At 42.0% G+C, this 23,569-nt stretch overlaps 1 protein-coding gene across 1 annotated transcript in view; it reads right to left on the bottom strand.

Moving 5' to 3' along the window:
* The window catches only part of LOC118099583 (B-cell receptor CD22-like), a 160,185-nt gene extending 137,076 nt beyond the window's left edge, over positions 1 to 23,109 (bottom strand). The window contains exons 1-4 of the mRNA XM_047342434.1: positions 23,055 to 23,109; positions 21,817 to 22,173; positions 21,459 to 21,680; positions 1,254 to 1,610 (exon numbers count right to left, since the gene is read on the bottom strand). Of these exons, the coding sequence (XP_047198390.1) occupies positions 1,254 to 1,610; positions 21,459 to 21,680; positions 21,817 to 22,173; positions 23,055 to 23,109 (991 nt within the window). The remainder of the gene's footprint in view (positions 1 to 1,253; positions 1,611 to 21,458; positions 21,681 to 21,816; positions 22,174 to 23,054) is intronic.
* Positions 23,110 to 23,569: the final 460 nt, after the last annotated feature.

Below are 23,569 nucleotides of genomic sequence, written 5' to 3'. Positions count from 1 at the left end.
ATGAAGCCAAAATATCCTGGATACCAACGCTGCCATCTTTCACATTTGGAACCACAGTCTACACAGTAGTGATCCGGAGATGGAGCCACAGTATCAGGTCCCGCCCATACATGAGCTCGACCAATCCTGAGTCAGACTCAGCTGTCAATCATGAAGTTTAATCTAATTTTCATATCATCAAATAACTAATTAAAACCAAACTTATGAGAAACATGAACAATAGAGTGTGATAAGAACGACCTAAAATGACAGAAACCATCTTTGAGAAAATGTATTTGTCTTTTAGATTGGTCCATGTCCTTCCCACTAACATGGAGGAGACAGGATGTATGTTCTATACTGCATCCAGCCACCAGGGGTGATCACAATGCTTTGGCTCCACTTCTGGGAGCAGTCATGTCTTCCATCTTTATTTACACAAGCAGAATACTAGTATTAGTACTACACTAGTTTGTCAGTACTGACAGTAGTATCCCAAGAGTTCAATGTGCCCATGCAGAAAAAAGTATTTAAAGACACATGAAGTTATGGTACAATGCTGTGGCTCGACCTTGCCACGGGCCTCCCAGACACGGCCAGAGACGGAAGTGTTCCTCTTAAACATCTTTATTTAATCAATAAACATAAATTCAACTACAAACTTAAAGCAGACTGGCTTTGCAGCTCAGTGGCGTCTCTCAGTGTGGCGTCTCCAGGGTCTGAGTCTCTGGGTTCGTCCTGAGCCAGTGCAGACGCTGCCTTTAAGCACGAGGACCAATCAGCTAACAGCCTCACCTGCGCTGATTGATCCTCTCTAGCAGGTGGGGTGCTCTCAGCCCCTCACCTCCACAAATGCATTATCTCAAATACTCCAGCAGATGGTGCTGTGTTGGTGAAATACTGTAGATTAAACTCACACATTGACGGAGAGCGGAAATCCTCGTGTCCTTTAACAGCACAGGAAACTCTGTCTGCAGAATGAAAATATAAGGTATAAGATGCTCCTTCTTTCATCTTCTGTTGATTCTTGTACCAGACGTAGTTCAGATGATCAGGAAGACGACAACTGCTCTGACACCTGAGCTCTGCCCAGTTCAAGAGTAACACTTCACTGATGTGCTCACCTGCACATGCAAATCTGTGTGTGAGAATAAGGAATTCATTTTAGTCCAAACTGACAACACACACATGCATATAAAAGTGCACAGACACACTCAAGTGAACCAAACAAGATGTAGGAAATAAATGAATGAATGTTCAGATGTAAATGTTACCTGTGACAGACAGAGTGACTCCAGCTGAACCAGTTAAACTCCCAGTAGGTTGGTTTGTTGTGAACCTGAACTTGTACACAGCTGAGTCGCTCTCTGTCAGGTTAGAGATTCTCAGAGTGCACTTGTTGTTTTCACAGAGATACTCCACACGACCTGAATACTCCGGATCAGTCCTTAGATCAACGTGAATCCCATTACTCTCTTGAATGAACCAGAAAGTTTCCTGAACTGTAGTATCATGGTTATTAAATGTGGATGGGTATGTGTAGGTACAGGTAATGTCCACTGTTGATCCTCTGACGGCACAGATCTCAGTAGAAGTGTAACTCACATCCCAGCCATTCTCACACTGTACCACTGTAACACAGAGAATCAGATTCATAACGACACCAGAGAACACTTAGTTTACTTTTTACTTTCTGTAGAAAAGAAACACATTTCCATGAGCAGCATTCCATAGCATTTCAACTGATGACTCCACACACTGATGACAATTCCTGCATCGAGAGGAGAGGAACTCAGTCATGATGATAACAATAATAATAATAATAATAATAATAATAATAATAATAATAATATTTTGAGCTCTATACGATAGAAACTTCTAAACAAAGATAAAAAATAATACTGATGATAATTCCTTCATATATTTTCTTTCTGCATCACTTTACAGGTGGTGATCTGAAAATGAATGAATGGTTCATTTATATTTTTACTTTCTTTCTCAAACTCACTTCAGGTGAATCAGAAGTCCGAGTGTAAAATAGAGTGAAACATGAATGTAGACGTACAGTACCTGTCACAGTGAGAAGAAGGACAACAAATCCACTCGCTGCCGCAGTTACACTTCAGAAGTTGCTGCTCCTCGTCTGTGACTTCAAACAATAAAAACGTCCACAGATAAATAATGTGCACAAGATGAAACTCAGTCACATCACAGACACGTCTACCTACAACACAGAAGAGTCTGAGAAAGTCAAACTGTTAAACACACCCACCTTCCTTCCTCTTTACACCTACCTGCATCCTGAGCCTGATGGTGGTCGAGTAAACTGTGGTTTGTACGAGTGTGAGAAACAACTTTAGTGGCTGTTCATACCAAACCTGTATCATCCACATCACAACATCTCACTGACACAAGAAAGACAAATTTAAGGAGACTTGAGAGAAACTGGGCTGTTTTTAATCTCATCTGTTCAGTGTCTCATTAAGATGCAATAAAGACTGACAAGAAAGACAAATTAAAGAAAGATTCAAAATTGAACCGGAAAATAAACTGCCATTAATACAGTAAGTGAGATTAAAATATAGTAAGAGTTTCAAAACAAAAGCAAATTAGAACAAATGAGCTTCACATTAAATGTTAAAATATATGAAGAGAATAAAAAATAACTTTTAATGATCCCTAAAGAAAATCTGCTTTGTTGCAAAACTGTACATCACAAAGTTAGAAAAGAGGAAGTTGTGAGTGAACAACAAATTAAATAAACAAGACTATAAATATGAATAATGTTGTGAAGAAAAAGAAAAAGTATAATTTACATCAGTCTCCTAAAGGTGCAGCAAACAAACTTCTTTTGTTACTAAAATTACCAAAAATAATATTATAATGATGAATCAATAATCCTAATGAAGAATAAGTGATAATATATAATCTTTTGTATAACTCATGAACCTGGATCACAGCAGTACAACATTATTCTGTTCGAAACAACATTCGAGCTTCACCCTGAGAGAGACGTCAGAGGAAAATGGCCGCCGTGTGAACATGGTGGATGAAAACACACCTAATCCTTCTTCTTCACGTGTTTAACACGTGATGTGAAAATACCACAAAACACTAAAGTGAAATCAATGGGCCTGATGCAAACTTTGAACAGACACCAGAGGCAACACAGCTCATCTGGTGTCAGCAGTTCACTTTGTGTTAACGGTCACATTCAAGGCGTTCATCACGTAAGTAGCAGCTCACATCCACATGAGACGTGGTCCCTCCAGTCCTCAGAGGAAATGAGTACAACTATCGACATTTATCCATCACACATACAAACCCTGGTTAAACCCACCAAGCAAGTCTGTCACTGAGTCGAGCTCATACCTCCACCAAGGCCCAACAGTCTCCCTCAATTCAATCGAGCTGCACCAGAGTTCAATCACTCATAGAAACCAGTCCTCTAAATAATCCTGACTGTTTTCATCAGTCTCACAATTATAAAGAAAGTGATACAAACAGGCTCCTGGCTCCGCCCCTTTGTCAGGATTCCTGCCCAAATTTGATTAGTTTGTGGAAAAATCGTTTTTTAGTTTTCTGGTGTAATTCTGCTGAAAAACAAACAATCAAATAGATAAGGAGTGAAAACAAAAGACCAAAAACCTTTTATTTAAGAAAGAATCATAAAATCACGATACATAATAATTCATTATCCATGGAATAACCACATTAATATCATGTATAAGACACGAGATGAGTCACGTGGTGTTACCACAGCCTCAAAGGCTCATCACCAAGACATCCAACATAGTTCAGAGGGTAACAGCAAAAAAAAGTAAATTTATTGCAAAAAAGACAACAACTTCAACAACAGGCCGGCAAAATGGACAAAAGAAGGAAAACCCAACACACCAACCCACAAAGGGTCGTAGGACCTGAGAATCTTCCTTCAACCTAAACCAACATCAGAACTAAAGCTCACAGAAATAAAGCTGCGGAAACTGGACGACTGGACCCATCAGAAAAGAAAAAGAAAAGAAACAACACAACAATACTCTTGCGGAAAGAGAGATACTTCCTGTTCCCTCTTACATACTTTCATCAAGCAATCACAGTGCACCTGAGGAGAAGAGAAAACAGGAAACCATGAGTAGAAAGGAAATGTGTGGGTGTTTTCCTCTTTATTAAAAAGCGTGGTCTTTTACTCAACACCCTGCGCTTGCACTCACACAGCTCCTGCTGGTGCTTAGATTTGCTCTGCTTGTGCTCAAACTCTCCGCTTGCACTCAGATAGTTTGTTGCTTGGACAGATTTCCTGTATTTAATAACTACACACTATGGTTTCTGTAAAACTCTCTTGTACGGATGTACTCTGAAGTCGTCCATCTTGGTTATGTTTGTCACAGTGGCTCTGACCTGAGGCTTCACACCAGGTCTTCCTGCTCCTCTGTGTCTTCTGTCTGTGCTGCAGCAGCGACGTTCTCATACTCAGGACAGTTGTGTGACTGATGGGGGAGAGATGAGAAGATATTAAGCCTCACTGGACTTTATTCATGAAACCTGCATATAATCACAGTTTATTCAAAATAGTTTGAACGTTGTTGCGCCCCCTGTCCATTCGTTTGTTTGTTCATCAGCAGGATTACACAAAAACTGCTAAACTGATTTCCACAAAACTTGGTGGAAGGATGAGACATGGGCCAAGAAAGAAGTGTCAACGTGATGTCACCCATTGGTTTGTGAGCTGCCATTTTGAAGCCTCCATTTTTGACATTTTGTTCAGCGCCATCTTGGTTTTTTGAAACCAGAAGTAACCATATTTGGAAGGGAGGGGGTGGAGCCTGAATCAGGGCCCAAGGCCACTGCCCGCCCACCTAAACCTGCGACCTGCACCCAGTACTAGCTGTCAATCACACGGTATCCATGCCCCAATGCCTGCGGTGCTTTATGGTCTATTTGACTCTAAATGGATCATTCACTTCACTTTCTAGACCCAGAGTCTACGTCCATTTTAATATACGGTCAATGGAAAGAACCTTTTACATTTTGGGGCAGATTCAGACAAAGTAGCTGATCCAAGAAATGTTTTATCTCTTTCTCTAACATAGTGAGATGAAAACAGTGATATGGAGTCATTCTTTTGGCCTCACTGTCTCTCACCTTCATCATCTCCACAGCTTCCTTCGCTTCTGATTTCAAGCTCAGAGTTTTCTTCATCCTGGATCGAAAACAACAAGAAACACAACATTTCACAAAATGAACTTCAGAAGACTGAAACTAGTGTTTGAAGACATTTGAAGAAGACAGTAAAAGAGCAGAGGGTGAACTGATGGATTTGTATTGTTTTACCTCGTCCACAGAGTCCAGACAAGCACTGGAACCAGCACGACCACCAGAGTCAGCCTGATGATATTCATGATTATCACTGACTTCCCTAGACAACAGACAGGAGACATTAGCAGTGTGGTTAGACTGATGACTCAGTTTGCCAGGTGATGCTGTTGGTCAGTCAGTATTGTTCATGTGCAATATGATGGGCTTGATATACAGCTGTGACACATCTGGAAATCCTGAGCATGCATGGTTTAAGGTTCTGGTGCAATGAAAAGGAGGGGGGGGGGGGTAGGCTGTAAAAGACAGAGTCCTAAAATCACCTGCACCAACAGTCAGATGTAAGGTGGCGTTACTAAGTCCTTGTGTGTTCTGGGCCTCACACTGATACTTTCCACCATGTTCAGCTGTGATATCAGTGATGGTGAAGATTTGTCCTGATGCTTTTGGTGAGTCCTCGTCCTCCTTGGACCAGGTGTAATTAGCTGCTGGGTTAGCATCACTGCTGCAGGTCAGAGTCACCGAGCTTCCCTCCATGATCTCACCAGAGGGACTCACTGACACAGAGGGAGGCTTTGGAGCGTCTGGTGTAAAACATGCAAGATCATGAAATCAACTCAGAAATATTCATTAACCAAAGTGAAGAACTTTTCAATCTCTGGTTTTGATAAGTGCTACTTAAATATAGATGATCATTATTAACCCGGGGCGCCAGCACAGACAGAAGCAGGTACTGAGGGTTTTGTTTTCAGCCCGTGTGTGTGAATGTACAAAATAACTCAACACATGAACCAAACTTACTGAATATTATAGTGAATATTAACTTTTGCAGCTGATCGGTCAAAGGTCAGAGGTCAAGATGAGCAAAGATTTGACCCAAAAGACACATTTTCCAAGATATTTCCACAAATAGCAGAGAGACTAAATCATATACTGATCAGAACATTATTCCCCATCATATAATGGATAGATGACTTATAAGTAATGTCACAAAGAAGTTAGAGATTTACATCATGCATCCTTAAAACTGCCTATCTGCTGTATTCCTGCCTCTAATAGGACTATAGAGACGACCTGAAGCTTATATACACTGAAAAATAATCTATGATCATATGATGGGAATGTCGTCACTATGAATTTAGAAAATGACGTCATATAGTGTAGCTATGCAACAACAGATGTTTTCACCCCAGTCCGTTTGTTTGTTGGTTGTTGATTTTAAGCAAGATTACACAAAAACTACTGAGTCGATTAGCATGAAACCTGAAGGTAGGATGAGGTACGGGTCAGGGAAGAACACAGTAAAGTTTGGTGTGAATCCAGATAAGGGGGCGGACCCAGGAACTTTCTGTAAGATTACGAGACAGTGCTGGGTTTCATGGATATGTGGATGTTTTCTACTCACACTGGACGTCTAAGTGTAGAGACGTGGAGTTGATCCGTCCGTACTGATTCTCAGACTTGCAGGAGTAGACCCCGCTGTCCCCAGAGCTGATGGAGGAGAGACGATAAACGCCCTCTGGTCCTTGAAGCAGAGTTCGGTTCTCCTTGTACCAGGTGTAATTAGCTGCTGGGTTAGCATCACTGCTGCAGGTCAGAGTCACCGAGCTGCCCTCCATGATCTCACCAGAGGGACTCACTGACACAGAGGAGGACTGTGGAGCATCTGGATTTACATGGATGTTAATGGATTTGAAGAGTGTTGCAGCATCTGGAATTTTGAAGATGTGCAAAACCTCTCGGCTTTTGAATATTTCTAAATATTTACTCACATTTCACATTTATTAAGATACGTTTAGACGCTGTCTTCCCCAGCGCATTCTCAGCTGTGCAGTAATATTCTCCAGAGTCAGACAACGGGATGGAGCTGAAAACCAGCTGAGCTGCTCTGTTGAGCAAAGTCTGGTTCTGTTTGTACCAGGCGTATGCAGGGGGTGGGTTAGCATCACTGCTGCAGGTCAGAGACACCGAGCTGCCCTTCAGAATGTCTCCAGGTTGACTCAGCTGCACTAAAGGAACCTTCGGAGCATCTGCAGGATATAAACAGATCTTTACATGAGAATGTGGCTTTATAGAATATAGTCTTTTAATAGTTTGCAGCCGTCCCTGGTTCTCAGCATCTTTAGAAGAGTGTTTGATTTACCTTTGGACACAGGAAGGCCCCCTTTAGTGTTTAGTAGTTTTACCGAGTAATTATTGTTTGTATTAAATACAGACTTCACAAAACTGAACATGTCACCTCTGTCTTGGGAATCACTGAGTGGGATTTGCATGTGTCCTGTTCACATACATGCAAAATCTGAAGGGAAAAGTGGAAGTGAAAATGGAAGATGAGCCACTGTGATTAAAGCTTTTCTCACTTCCTGTTATCTTGTCTTTCTCTGTGTGTGGATGGGTGGAGAGAATAGTTTTATTTGCTTTATTGCTCTTGTCTTTATTCTGCTGGATATGAAAAGTGCTTTAATAACAAACTTTGATTTGGTCTTTCAAGGGACTTTTTTTTCACAATTATTAAATTATAGAAAATCACGAGGCTCAACCTTTCAAGTTTCCACAGGGACATTTTGAGTCAACTCACACAGGGGACGAGTGGTGAAGCTCATAAGCACAGGAATAGCTGTTTTCAGGGTGAAGGAATCCCCTGAAAGCTGGAGACGTTTCCCGTGAATTTCTGTTCCATTCTTGTACCAGACAAAGGAGGGACGACCAGAGAGAAGACAGCTGCTGTGACAAGTCAGTGTTGGACCAATCGGAGACCAGATCACCTGAACATCTGTGAACAGGAAACACACATAGAAGCAGCTGTGGGACCCCAGGTTGAGAACCACTGAACAACACAGTGACTTAGTGTTCCTCAGTACCTGTGACAGTCAGAGTTGTGCCACGGAAACTTCTCTCCCATTCAGACCACTGTGATTTGAATGTGAAGTGATACTGGGCTGAATCGCTCAGTCTCAGGTTCATTATTCTCAGAGTGGAGCGCCCTCGCTCTGGTTCAAGGACCTGAACACGATGTGTGAACTCTGGGTCTTTGAGTAAGTCCACAGCTCGAGGGCGATACAGCTGCTCAGTAACGAACCAGGACTTAGTGATATAATAATAGCGACTGTTGTAACTGCAAGAGATGTCCACTGATGAGCCTTTAAAGGCACAGATGTTCCTGTCGATGTAATTCACTCTGTCGCATGAATTTCCACGGACACCTGAAAAACAAAAACCTTTTGACTGTCACCATGACAACTATAATCTTTACTGCTGTATTTAACAGTAATTCACAGATCGCTGTTTCCCATGTCAGGAAATAAACAATGCAGGAAAGATGCTACATTTAGCTTTACAGTAAAGACGATGATGTTTTGAATTCCAGCTCTACATATGTGGTTGTATTTGTGATTTGCTTTCATTACCTCCACCCAGAGGTTATGTTTTCACCCCAGTACATTGGCTGGTTGGTGTGGTTGCACAATTACGCAACAATTTACTGGAAAGATTTTGGTGCAGATCCAGGATTTTAGTTTTACTTTCTTTAGCATTGCAAGATCGTGTTTTCAAAATTTCTGATATCGAGAGTGTGTGAAATATGGAGCAGCTTGATCGAATTGAATGGACTGTTGGGCCTTGGTGGAGGAATGTGCTCTACTACTACTGCCACTCTAGTTTGGAGTCATTCAAATTCATTGTTCAACTGCAGAATATTTATCATAAAGGTTTGATAACAAACATCTTAGGAATCAATGACAATGTTCTTTTAATATATGATATGTCAGCTGATGTGTCAGATTTTCTTTTACTGCATCAGCCTCAAATCCATTTCGGACTCTAGTCAGTGTATTAGCTAAGAAGGTTAAAAGAGCAGAACGTCATTGGTCATTGGAAGAAGTAAACTCACACACTGGAGCAGAGGGAAATCCTCGTGGCCTCTCACAGCACAGGAAATGCTGTCTGCTGAATAAAAGAAGTCGCTATAAGATTTTTCTCCCCATGTCTTTTGTCCGTTCTTGTACCAGATGTAAGACAGACTGGGAGTTGGAGGACAACTGGTTTGACACTCCACACGTGACCATGAACAGTCATACGTCTTGCAAGCTGATGCTTTTTTGCTGATCACCTGGACACCTGTGTAAGTAAAGAAAGACACACATCCTTTTAGACAGAGCTGTCCACATAAACAAACCATAGATTCACTGTTTCCAACTGAAATGTTACCTGTGACAGACAAGGAGACTCCAGGTGAATCAGTAAAACTCCCAGTCTGTTGGTTTGTTATGAACCTGAACTGGTACACATCAGAGTCGCTGTCTCTCAGGTCTGTGATGGTCAGAGTGCAGGCCTTGTTTCCACAGTGATACTGCACACGCCCTGTGTACTCAGAGGCTGCTCTCAGATCCACAGGTTCACTGTCCTGCCCTTTAGTAAACCAGTACGTTTGCTCCACTGCAACATCAAGGTCATCTATTCTGGATGGGTGCCAGTAGGAGCAGCGTATTTGCACCTTCGATCCTTTTACAGCACAGATCTGAGTAGGAGTGCACCTCACTCTCCAGCCATCAGCAGCCTGCACCACTGTAACCACAGCACAAACTAGAATTACCACCCTGCTGTAGGATGCCTCCACCAACCAGAGCATTTTCAGTCTGTGTTCCTTTTTCCAGAATCATATGAGGTCACTGTGACGTTTGAGCTTTGAAATGTGATTAGTTCATCTTTTTACTTAAATTTTGAGGAAATTCTCCAAAGGCAGACTAGAAATATCATGATCGAGAGGCCAAAACATGTTTCATGAGGCCACTGTGACCTTGACCTTCAAGCACCAAAACCTCATCAGTTCATCTTTGAGTCCAAGTGATGAACATTTGTACCAAATTTGAAGAAACTCCCTCAAAGGGATCTTGAGATATTGCGTTCACAAGAATCAGACAACGAGACGACCTGAAAACAAGATGCCTGAGGTCACTGGGTGTCACCGGCACAGAAACACATTTCCATGAGCAGCATTCCATAGCATTTCAACTGATGACTCCACACACTGATGACAACTCCTGCATCGAGAGGAGAGGAACTCAGTCATGATGAGAATAATAATAATAATAATAATAATAATAATACTAATAACAATAATAATAATAATAATAAGTTGCAGACTCTTTAATATTTTGAGCTCAGGACGATAGAAACTTCTAAACAAAGATACAAATTAATACTGATGATAATTCATTCATATATTTTCTTTCTGCATCACTTTACAGGTGGTGATCTGAAAATTAATGAATGGTTCATTTATATTTTTACTTTCTTTCTCAAACTCACTTCAGGTGAATCAGAAGTCCGAGTGTAAAATAGAGTGAAACATGAATGTAGACGTACAGTACCTGTCACAGTGAGAAGAAGGACAACAAATCCACTCGCTGCTGCAGTTACACTCATAGTAGCTGCTGCCTGTCTGTGACTTCAAACAATAAAAACGTCCACAGATAAATAATGTGCACAAGATGAAACTCAGTCACATCACAGACACGTCTACCTACAACACAGAAGAGTCTGAGAAAGTCAAACTGTTAAACACATCCCCCTTCCTTCCTCTTTACACTTACATGCTTGCTGAGCCAGAAGGTGTTAGATTAAACCTAAAACAAAGAAGTAACTTGTGGTTTGTACAAACTGTGAATTTCTTCATTTTACAGAGTGTGAGAAACGACTTTAGTGGCTGTTCCCACCAAACCTGAATCTTCCTCAACTGAAGCTGTAAGCAGCGTTGAACAGGCCTGCCCCCCCCTCGATCCAGCCAGTGGACGCAGCGGTTTACTTTTCTCAATACTGCAGCCAGCCACCAGGGGGTGACAGATATCATTTGGCTTCACTTTGGGGGTAGTATTCATATTGTCCATCTTTATATTCAGTATCAAACGTGAAGTTGAGGGAAGATTAGACGTTGTAAATTTGAGTTAAAACAAATTACTGTTTCATGGTGAAACATCAAAGTTTGACATGTCACCATGGAAACGTGAATATATAACATGAAGCTTTTTTGTGTTCCTGGATGAGCGGGTGTCACTTCTGCAACAATCTCCTGTTAAATCTTCAAAATGTACTGATGTACTTTAATCGTCCAGAAACATTATTAGCAATAAACTTGTTGACCTAGTTTTTATGTCAAGTGCTTCATGATTCTCAGCTGACGACCTCAATAGTCCTTTAAATATTATTATGGAACAATTCTTCATTAGATTTATAAATAGGACAAGACCTATATATTTGTTGACTTGTGTACTTACATTATCCAAAATATTGTTGTTGAAACCCCCCTCCAGAAAATGAATATTGGTAACCCTATCTTTTAGCTGTTCTAATATTAGTTACAACTAATTACAATTTATAATATTTAGAAGTTAATATTATTGTTATTTGTAACATTTTGACAGTAACATACATTACGGTTAGCGTTAGCCTAACCTGAGGCTAACTCTACACCTGGTTTAGTCTGGGAAATATTTTCAATTATGGGAGAAGAAGAACAACTTTCTTACTTTTACCTTTCGTGGCTTCCAAAGTGAGAAGTGAGAGAATTTGTAATCTGGGTTAACCAACCCATCAAGAGAGAAAACAAACCTTTACAAACACTGCACATGTCTATATGTTTTATTTCTCCTGGTTCCGTGATGCTGTAAAATCCACATATAAACAACAGATTCATGTTGTGTTTCTTCAGTGTTTGGTGACTGTGCTGTACACTGCAGATGAATCGTCCCCCTCTTCTTCACGTCTTGTTCTGTGAAGGGCAGAATAAACCACTCACACCCACAGTTTTTAACCTCAATAAGTGTAGTGATGAAAATGTTCACGTGTGGAGCTGCTCACCTTGTTGCACTGTCAAATCGAACAGCGCTGTATTCGGCCTCCTCCTCGTCTTCCTCAGTTTCTCTCTGGGGTTGAACTCGACCTATGTTGGAGTAGATGGCATCTGCCCGGTTCTGGGTGAAGCAGACGCTGGCGTAGTGGACGTCATCGTGCTGCTCTGCTGGTCGTGTGTGTGCCGCAGCTGAAATCTGGTGGTACAGTACAATACTAGCTGGGATCAGGCTGGAATCTGTGTCTTACTCTTTAACTTTGTTGTGTACTGAGAGTTTCTCTTTGTTGTGGGCCTGATCCTACTCTGCTGAATCAAACTGTGATGGCAGCAGTGACCTTGGAGCTTTCTGTTTTTCCCTGCTGGTCACCAGCTCATCTTCTAAACAGATGAACCCGGTGTCACCACCATGAAACATTCACTCTACATTTTACTCCCGAACTAGAATTACTGCCCTTCGGTTGTGCGCCTCCTCCAACCAGTGCAGTTTTAATACTCATACATTTATTTCTTGCCTCATATGAGACCATCGTGACAAAATCCAATCTGTTCATCTTTGAGTCAAAGTTTCAAGAAATTCCTTAAAGGCAGATTTGAGATATCATGTTCAAAAGGCCCAAAACATGTTGGTGTGGCCACTGTGGCCTTGACCTTTGACCAATCAGGTAATTCATGAGTGTCAGTGAACATTTGTGCCAAATTTGAAATGATTCTCTCAATCTGTTTATGAGGCTAAAAATGGTTCAGGGAGGTCACAGTCACCTTGACCTTTGACCTCCATAGTCGCCATCGGACAGATGGACAACCTGTAAACATAACGCCTCCGGCCATTGGCTGTCGCCGGCACAGAGGCATAAGAGATCCAGTCAGTTTCTCCCTTATGGAGTTTAAGCTTTTTGTTAGAGTAAAGGAATATGACCTCCCAAGACATTCATGGTCTGACCCTTCTCATCAAGTCACAATGATGCAGAACGCCACCGGTTAATGAGGCAGCCTTGAAGAGTGGAGATCAAGTGCTTTTAAATGAAACTATTCATTTACCTGCGCTCTGTCTTTTGGTCTCTCACCGCACTCACGCTGTTGTGTGAAGGACTTGTTTCTTCTAGATGGGAGGAAAGAAATAAACAGTTGGATGAACTAGAAAACTCCTCCAGAGAAATTTTGAATGTGTGCCTAGTGCTTGACTGCTGGTTTGAAAGACTGTTTCAGTTTGAGAGAGAGAGAGTCAACCCCTAACCCTAAACCTAACCCTAACCCACCTGCTAATCCAAACCAAGTGATGGACATTTGTACCAAATTTGAAGAAACTCCCTCAAAGGGATCTTGAGATATTGCGTTCACAAGAATCAGACAACGAGACGACCTGAAAACAAGATGCCTGAGGTCACTGGGTGTCACCGGCACTGAGGCATAAAAATATCTAGAAACTCAGAATAACATCACCTCTACGCAGAGCAGAGACTAAAGTGACATCTTCACAATAACTGTTTTGTCCAATCAATGATCCAAACTTCACAATTACTGAAAGTAATTTAAGAGAAATGCAGGAAAACCCCAAACATTAAGAAGCTGGAACCATGAGAAAGACTGGAACAATTATTCAAACACTTTTCATACAAACACGATATAACACAAAGTGCTTTCCTGTAAATGTAGATGTACCTGACACAGAAAGAAGGAAGATGACAAAGCAACTCGCTGCTTCTCTCAAACCCATCGTTGCTTCACACGTCTCTGTGGTGGAGCCACATCAGCAGCTAGATTCCACCCTTGAGAAACGATGTTTGTCAGCCAGTCACGATGACAGATAGAAATCATAGATCAGTTAAGACCTTGGCTTCCTTCCTCTTTACATCATTAACATGCACGAACGGACAAACACCAGTAAATCCCCTTGTTAAAATGAAGAAATGTTCTTTTATTTTGGAAATAATGTGTGAACTTATTAAAATATATTTCATGCAAATAACAGTGAGAGTAGTTCTGCAGCCTGACAGTGAATCTAACACTTTCTTTACTTTCTTGAGACTGGACTTAAAAAATCATGTTGAATCTCTCGCGCCCTGAACGAGAGGCCATGGAAAATTATATTAAAGAGTCGTTAGCTGCTGGAATAATCTGCCAATCCTCTTCCCCTCGGTGCTGGTTTGTTCTTTGTTGAGAAGAAGGATAAGACTCTCCGGCCTTCCATTGACTTCTGTGACCTGAATAACATCACTATCAAGAACAAATACCCCCTTCCACTAATCAGCTCTGCTTTTGAACCCCTTCAGGGAGCCTCTGTCTTCTCAAAGCTGGACCTCCACAATGCCTACCATCTTGTGCGGATTCGGGATGGGGATGAATGGAAGACGGCTTTTAACACACCCCTAAAGCATTTTGAATATCTAGTTATGCCTTTTGGGTAGACTAATGCTCCAGCTGTTTTTCAGGGACTGGTGATTGATGTCCTTCCTGGCTTCCTGAACCGTTTTGTTTTTGTTTATTTAGATGACATCCTCATTTTCTCCAAAGACCTCAGTGAGCATGTGTGCCATGTCCGGCTAGTTCTCCAGAGACTACCAGAAAATAAGCTTTTTGTCAAAGCAGAGAAGTGCGAGTTTCACACCAGCTCTGTGAGTTCACTGGGGTACATCATCGAGGGTGGGCAGGTGAAGACGGACCCAGAAAAGATCAAAGCGGTATCTGAGTGGTCCACACCCACTACTCGCAAGAAATTGCAGAGTTTTCTTGGTTTTGCAAACTTGTATCGCAGATTCATCAAGGGTTTCAGTCAAGTGGCAGCTCCCCTCAGGAAACTAACTTCTTCCTCTGTGCAGTTTTCCTGGACACCGGAGGCAGAGGCAGCATATTGCAAGCTAAAGAATCTCTTCATCTCTGCTCCTGTGCTAGTTCAACCAGATCCCTCTCTGCAGTTTGTAGTGGAAGTGGATGCCTCGGATACTGGGGTAGGAGCAGTTCTATCCCAACGTTCTGGTTCAGATCACAAGCTTCACCCATGTGCCTTTTATTCTCGTTGCTTGTCACCTGCTGAAAGGTGTCCACTTCAGGTTCCTAACCGTCCCTAGTCACACATCACCTTGGATTTTGTCACTGGTATGCCTCCCTCACAAGGTAACACAGTTGTTCTTACCATTGTGGATTGATTTTCCAATGCTGTCCATTTTCATGCCCTGCCCAAGTTACCATCTGCTCAGGAGACTGCTAACCTATTAACTGACCATGTTTTCCGTCTACACGGCATACCAGCTGACATCGTTTCTGACAGGGGTCCCCAGTTCACCTCTCATGTGTGGAAGGCATTTTGCCAGGCCCTTGGAGCCAAGGTCAGCCTATCATCAGGATTCCACCCACAGACCAATGGACAAACAGGAAGGGCTAATCAGGACCTGGAGTCCACCCTGCGTTGCATCTCAGCACTCAACCATTCAACCTGGAGTTCTCACCTGACCTGGATTGAATATGCCCATAATTCCTTAACCAACGCAGCCACAGGTATGTCCCCTTTTGAGGCTTCTCTGGATTATCGACCACCTCTGTTTCCCTCCCAGGAGAGCGATTTGGCTGTACCCTCTGTTCAGCATCACCTTCGTCGCTGTAGTAAGGTCTGGAATGACACCCGCTCAGCTCTCCTTCGCTCTGTGGAAGCCAACAAACGCCTCGCTGACAGACGTAGGATTCCTGCTCCTGCATATAAGCCAGGTCAGTCTGTGTGGCTTTCCTCTAAAGACATTCCCTTGAAGTCAGTATCCAAGAAGTTAGCCCCTCGTTTCTTAGAACCATTTGTCATTGAAAAGGTAATCAATCCCTCTGCTGTCAGGTTGAAGCAGCCCAACATCGTCTTCCTCAGTATTTCTCTGGAGTTGAACTTGAGCTATGTTGGAGTAGATGGCATCTGCCCGGTTCTGCGAGAAGCAGACGCTGGCGTAGTGGACGTCATGGTGCGGCTCTGCTGGTTGTGTGTGTGCCGCAGCTGAAATCTGGTCATAGAGTAAAATACTAGCTAGAGAGAGTCAACCCCTAACCCTAACCCTATCATGATCGAGAGGCCGAAAAACATGTTTTGTGAGGCCACTGTGACGTTGACCTTCAACCCACCAAAACCTCATCAGTTCATCTTTGAGTCCAAGTGATGAACATTTGTACCAAATTTGAAGAAACTCCCTCAAAGGGACTTTGAGATATTGCGTTCACAAGAATCAGACAACGAGACGACCTGAAAACAAGATGCCTGAGGTCACTGGGTGTCACCGGCACTGAGGCATAAAAATATCTAGAAACTCAGAATAACATCACCTCTACGCAGAGCAGAGACTAAAGTGACATCTTCACAATAACTGTTTTGTCCAATCAATGATCCAAACTTCACAATTACTGAAAGTAATTTAAGAGAAATGCAGGAAAACCCCAAACATTAAGAAGCTGGAACCACGAGAAAGACTGGAACAATTATTCAAACACTTTTCATACAAACACGATATAACACAAAGTGCTTTCCTGTAAATGTAGATGTACCTGACACAGAAAGAAGGAAGATGACAAAGCAACTCGCTGCTTCTCTCAAACCCATCGTTGCTTCACACGTCTCTGTGGTGCAGCCACATCAGCAGCTAGATTCCACCCTTGAGAAACGATGTTTGTCAGCCAGTCACGATGACAGATAGAAATCATAGATCAGTTAAGACCTTGGCTTCCTTCCTCTTTACATTATTAACATGCATGAACGGACAAACACCAGTAAATCCCCTTGTTAAAATGAAGAAATGTTCTTTTATTTTGGAAATGATGCCTGAACTTATTAAAATATATTTCATGCAAATAACAGTGAGAGTAGTTCTGCAGCCTGACAGTGAATCTAACACTTTCTTTACTTTCTTGAGACTGGACTTAAAAAACATGTTGAATTATTCTTTCTTTTAACCTCATGTTAGAAGTCAGTTCCTGTTTATTTACACCTCCAGTCCATATGAAGAGTGGGTCATAAAAATACATTGTAAAAGGTCATAATTATGCAAACTTACATTACTTTAGTGTTCTTTACTCATTTCTCACGAGGATTCAACTCATGTGAGTCAAACTTGTTTTGTCTGATACACGTGTAAAACTGTTCCCTTGTGTAGACTGGACTTCATGAGCTCATGCACAGGTGCACGTGAGCAGTAGAGCGACACAGGAACCATCGACTGTTGGGTTAGATGGGCGGAGCCTCCCACTGTGCTCTGGTTGTGCGTTAACGTGGAGTCGGAATAATCAGAAGAATTAGTTCCCGACTGTGAAATTCACATGAACTCCACCTCAACTATATGGTTGTAGCCAGAGTAAACACAACTATTCAGTTAAATGAGACGAGCTGGTTTTACTTTGAGAGTTAACTTCACCTGCCGTTTTTAAGTTGGAACAATCTGACAAAATTAGGTAAATACAGTTTTTAAATTAAATTAATACGTAGATATGAAGAAAATTAATTTACCTACCTTTTTCAAGTCAGATCAACTTTGAGAGATTCAGACTTCCATGTTCCTCTTCACTCCACGGTGTGGTAGGACAGTGTGTGTGTGTGTGTGTGTTTGTGTGTGTGTGTGTGTGTGTTTGTGTGTGTGTGTGTGTGTGTGTGTGTGTGTGTGTGTGTGTGTGTGTGTTTGTTGGTCTCTGTCCCTCTTCACACAAACTGATAATCACATGTATTTAGTTATTAATCGATGATGTCGGATCATGACTCCGGATGGTTCTCTCACTTTAACCCTGATGTCCTGACTGTGTCACGTCACGTCTCGTGTTGGTGTCCTGATAACTTGTGATCAGTGCTGGTGTTTAATGTTAAAGTGTAAAGTGAGCGCAGGTCAGAGGAGGAGTGAGGAGGAAGCAGACTCCGACAGAGACTCTGACACAGACCGGATCTTTAACGAGTGTCTGTCCTGGAGCAGCGCTGTTAGAATTATTCAGAGTCCGAGTCGCGATGCTTCTAAGAATGGAGAAATGTCCACAGCTCCAGTGCTCAGCTCTGTGCAGGAGACGTGGAGGGAGGGAGGGTACAGAGACTAGTCTAATCTCCCCACCTGATATTTAGAGTTTTTATTATATTTCAATATATTTGTTTGACAGGGAAGCTGTGCGCAAACAGGAATATAATATTCATTTATTTAAAAAAGGGCACTTTCTCTCGAGGAAGGAAAAGGGCAGTGGCTCAAGCCCCCTTTGATGTCTATGTGTGCACATGCCAGCCTCCATCAATTCAATCTGCCTCAATTCAATCGAGCTGCAGCAGAGTTCAATCACTCATAGAAACCAGTCCTCTAAATAATCCTGACTGTTTTCATCAGTCTCATCATTATAAAGAAAGTGACACAAACATGCTCCTGGCTCCGCCCCTTTATCAGGATTCCTGCCCAAATTTGATGAGTTTGAGGAAAAATCGTTTTTAGTTCAGAGAATCAGTAGATAAACTTATACATTTATAAAACTAACTCCATGTATTTTCTCTGGTGAATCACCAATCGGCAGGTTTTCATTTTAAGATGATGACGATGCCAAGATGAGAAACTTTCAGTTCACAAAAACACAGGGAAGTTCCCTTTAGACTTCAGTGTGAGGGAGAAACACACTGTTGGAGGTGAGGAACATGAGGGACCTTGTAGAAGTTGCTCTTATAATGGAGCAAACTGGCCAATATGGAGGAAATGATCTGTGTCTTTTATGCAGAGTCGACCAAAGATGGACGACACGTCTCCACTTCCTCCCACTCTCCAGAAATGAAGCCAAAATATCCTGGATACCAACGCTGCCATCTTTCACATTTGGAACCACAGTCTGCACAGTAGTGATCTGGAGATGGAGCCACAGTATCAAGGTCCCGCCCATACATGAGCTCGACCATTCCTGAGTCAGCCTCAGCTGTCAATCATGAAGTTTAATCTAATTTTCATTTCATCAAATAACTAATTAAAACCAAACTTATGAGAAACATGAACAATAGAGTGTGATAAGAACGAGCTAAAATGACAGAAACTATCTTTGAGAAAAATGTATTTGACTTTTTATATTGATCCATGTTCCATCCACTAACATGGAGGAGACAGGATGTATGTTCTATACTGCAGCCAGCCACCAGGGGGCGATCACAATGCTTTGGCTTCACTTCTGGGGAGCAGTCATGTCTTCAATCTTTATTTACACAAGCAGAATACTAGTACTAGTACTACACTAGTTTGTCAGTACTGACAGTAGTATCCCAAGAGTTCAATGTGCCCATGCAGAAAAAAGTATTTAAAGACACATGAAGTTATGGTACAATGCATTATCTCAAATACTCCAGCAGATGGTGCTGCGTTAGTGAAATACTGTAGATTAAACTCACACATTGACAGAGAGGGGAAATCCTCGTGTCCTTTAACAGCACAGGAAACTCTGTCTGCTGAATAAAAATAATCTGTATAAGATGCTCCTTCCTTCTTCTTCCGTTGATTCTTGTACCAGACGTAGTTCAGATGATCAGGAAGACGACAACTGCTCTGACACCTGAGCTCTGCATACATGTAGTTATCAGAGTCACCCTTCACTGATCTGCTCACCTGCACATGCAAATCTGTGTGTGAGCATAAGGAATTCATTTTAGTCCAAACTGACAACACACACATGCATATAAAAGTGCACAGACACACTCAAGTGAACCAAACAAGATGTAGGAAATAAATGAATGAATGTTCAGATGTAAATGTTACCTGTGACAGACAGAGTGACTCCAGCTGAACCAGTTAAACTCCCAGTAGGTTGGTCTGTTGTGAACCTGAACTTGTACACAGCTGAGTCGCTCTCTGTCAGGTTAGAGATTCTCAGAGTGCACTTGTTGTTTCCACAGAGATACTCCACACGACCTGAATACTCCGGATCAGTCCTCAGATCAACGTGAATCCCTTTACTCTCTTGAATGAACCAGAAAGTTTCCTGAACTGTAGTATCATGGTGATTCCACCTGGATGGGTATGTGTAGGTACAGGTAATGTCCACTGTTGATCCTCTGAAGGCACAGATCTCAGTAGAAGTGTAACTCACATCCCAGCCATTCTCACTCTCTACCACTGTAACACAGAGCACATCAGAGAATCAGAAGATAAACTTGTACATTTATAAAACTAACTCCATGTATTTTCTCTGGTGAATCACCAGTCGGCAGGTTTTCATTTTAAGATGATGACGAGGCCAAGATGAGGAAACTTTCAGTTCACAAAAACCAGGAAGTGCCCTTTAGACTTCAGTGTGAGGAGAAACACTCTGTTGGAGGTGAGGAACATAGGGACCTTGTAGAAGTTGCTCTTATAATGGAGCAAACTGGCCAATATGGAGGAAATGATCTGTGTCTTTTATGCAGAGTCGACCAAAGATGGACGACACGTCTCCACTTCCTCCCACTCTCCAGAAATGAAGCCAAAATATCCTGGATACCAACGCTGCCATCTTTCACATTTGGAACCACAGTCTGCACAGTAGTGATCCGGAGATGGAGCCACAGTATCAAGGTCCCGCCCATACATGAGCTCGACCAATCCTGAGTCAGACTCAGCTGTCAATCATGAAGTTTAATCTAATTTTCATTTCATCAAATAACTAATTAAAACCAAACTTATGAGAAACATGAACAATAGAGTGTGATAAGAACGACCTAAAATGACAGAAACCATCTTTGAGAAAATGTATTTGTCTTTTTAGATTGGTCCATGTCCTTCCCACTAACATGGAGGAGACAGGATGTATGTTCTATACTGCATCCAGCCACCAGGGGGTGATCACAATGCTTTGGCTCCACTTCTGGGGAGCAGTCATGTCTTCCATCTTTATTTACACAAGCAGAATACTAGTACTAGTACTACACTAGTTTGTCAGTACTGACAGTAGTATCCCAAGAGTTCAATGTGCCCATGCAGAAAAAAGTATTTAAAGACACATGAAGTTATGGTACAATGCTGTGGCAATCGACCTTGCCACGGGGCTCTCCCAGACACGGCCAGAGACGGAAGTGTTCCTCTTAAACATCTTTATTTAATCAATAAACATAAATTCAACTACAAACTTAAAGCAGACTGGCTTTGCAGCTCAGTCCGGGCGTCTCTCCAGTGAGGGTCTGAGTCTCTGGGTTCGTCCTGAGCCAGTGCAGACGCTGCCTTTTAAGCACGAGGACCAATCAGCTAACAGCTCTCACCTGCGCTGATTGATCCTCTCTAGCAGGTGGGGGTGCTCTCCCAGCCCCCTCACCTCCACAAATGCATTATCTCAAATACTCCAGCAGATGGAGCTGTGTTAGTGAAATACTGTAGATTAAACTCACACATTGACGGAGAGCGAAAATCCTCGTGTCCTTTAACAGCACAGGAAACTCTGTCTGCAGAATAAAAATAATCTGAATAAGATGCTCCTTCCTTCTTCTTCTGTTGATTCTTGTACCAGACGTAGTTCAGATGATCAGGAAGACGACAACTGCTCTGACACCTGAGCTCTGCCCAGTTACGAGAGTCACCCTTCACTGATCTGCTCACCTGCACATGCAAATCTGTGTGTGAGAATAAGGAATTCATTTTAGTCCAAACTGACAACACACACATGCATATAAAAGTGCACAGACACACTCAAGTGAACCAAACAAGATGTAGGAAATAAATGAATGAATGTTCAGATGTAAATGTTACCTGTGACAGACAGAGTGACTCCAGCTGAACCAGTTAAACTCCCAGTAGGTTGGTTTGTTGTGAACCTGAACTTGTACACAGCTGAGTCGCTCTCTCTCAGGTTAGAGATTCTCAGAGTGCACTTGTTGTTTCCACAGAGATACTCCACACGACCTGAATACTCCGGATCAGTCCTTAGATCAACGTGAATCCCATTACTCTCTTGAATGAACCAGAAAGTTTCCTGAACTGTAGTATCATGGTTATTAAATGTGGATGGGTATGTGTAGGTACAGGTAATGTCCACTGTTGATCCTCTGACGGCACAGATCTCAGTAGAAGTGTAACTCACATCCCAGCCATTCTCACACTGTACCACTGTAACACAGAGAATCAGATTCATAACGACACCAGAGAACACTTAGTTTACTTTTTACTTTCTGTAGAAAAGAAACACATTTCCATGAGCAGCATTCCATAGCATTTCAACTGATGACTCCACACACTGATGACAATTCCTGCATCGAGAGGAGAGGAACTCAGTCATAATTGTCATGGCAATTTTCTATTAATCAAACACAAAGTCATACAGTTGTCTTCGTAAATTTAATTCTACATCTGCAGATGGACTCACCATACACATCACCTGGCGTAAAATGTACAATGAGCAAAGAACACAGTAGAATTGGAATACTTATAGCTCACAGCCCCCTCCCACTAGCTAAAGAGAAGTTATTCATCAGCTTCTTTGATGTTTCATTACGGTGGGGGACGTCCTGGCTTCATCTCTGGCCCAGACCCCTGCAGTGACTCCTTTTGTGAAATCCCAAAACCATTTGCTCAGAGACACTAAAGGTTTCAAGCTTCCCGAGGGCATCCCTGGACAATAATCGTAAACCCTTAGTTTAAACTCACATCTGTTCATTTAGATAAACACGTCTGTTCTTGCAATCTTCTACATATACGTCTGTTCATCCATTAATCATTACCCAAGATCAGAATTTCCAACACATGATGATAATAATAATAATAATAATAGTAATAATGTTCTAGACGATAGAAACTTTGAAACAAAGATACAAATTAATACTGATGATAATTCCTTCATATATTTTCTTTCTGCATCACTTTACAGGTGGTGATCTGAAAATGAATGAATGGTTCATTTATATTTTTTACTTTCTTTCTCAAACTCACTTCAGGTGAATCAGAAGTCCGAGTGTAAAATAGAGTGAAACATGAATGTAGACGTACAGTACCTGTCACAGTGAGAAGAAGGACAACAAATCCACTCGCTGCTGCAGTTACACTCATAGTAGCTGCTGCTCTGTCTGTGACTTCAAACAATAAAAACGTCCACAGATAAATAATGCACTGCACAAGATGAAACTCAGTCACATCACATCTTTAGACCTTTCTGCTGCATTTTGACACAGTGAACCACCAGATCCTTATTTCCTCCTTGGAACAGGTGCTCTCAGGTTCTGCTCTCTCCCTGCTCTCATCCTACCTCAGCAACATAGGGCAGCACAGGAGGATCATTTCTGACATGCTCATCTCACTGCTGGGGTCCTCAAAGGTTCCATCCTGGGTCCACCTCCTCTTTATCTCTTTACACCAACATCTCCCAAACTCTGTGTTCACTCACGCTTGGCTTTTCCTGCTGTAGTGGAAATTCATCTTGAGATTTGAAATAATGGGATTCTGAGACTGGAGTTGCCTTTGAGAGTCTTTTTAATAGTAAGCTCTGCAGAGGTTTACACACAATACAATT

The sequence above is a fragment of the Hippoglossus stenolepis genome, chromosome 2 (genome assembly GCF_022539355.2).
Source record: "Hippoglossus stenolepis isolate QCI-W04-F060 chromosome 2, HSTE1.2, whole genome shotgun sequence".
NCBI classification, from domain to species: Eukaryota; Metazoa; Chordata; class Actinopteri; order Pleuronectiformes; family Pleuronectidae; genus Hippoglossus; species Hippoglossus stenolepis.
Note: the sequence above shows the minus strand (reverse complement) of the source record. Positions and strands in the feature narration are given on the sequence as shown.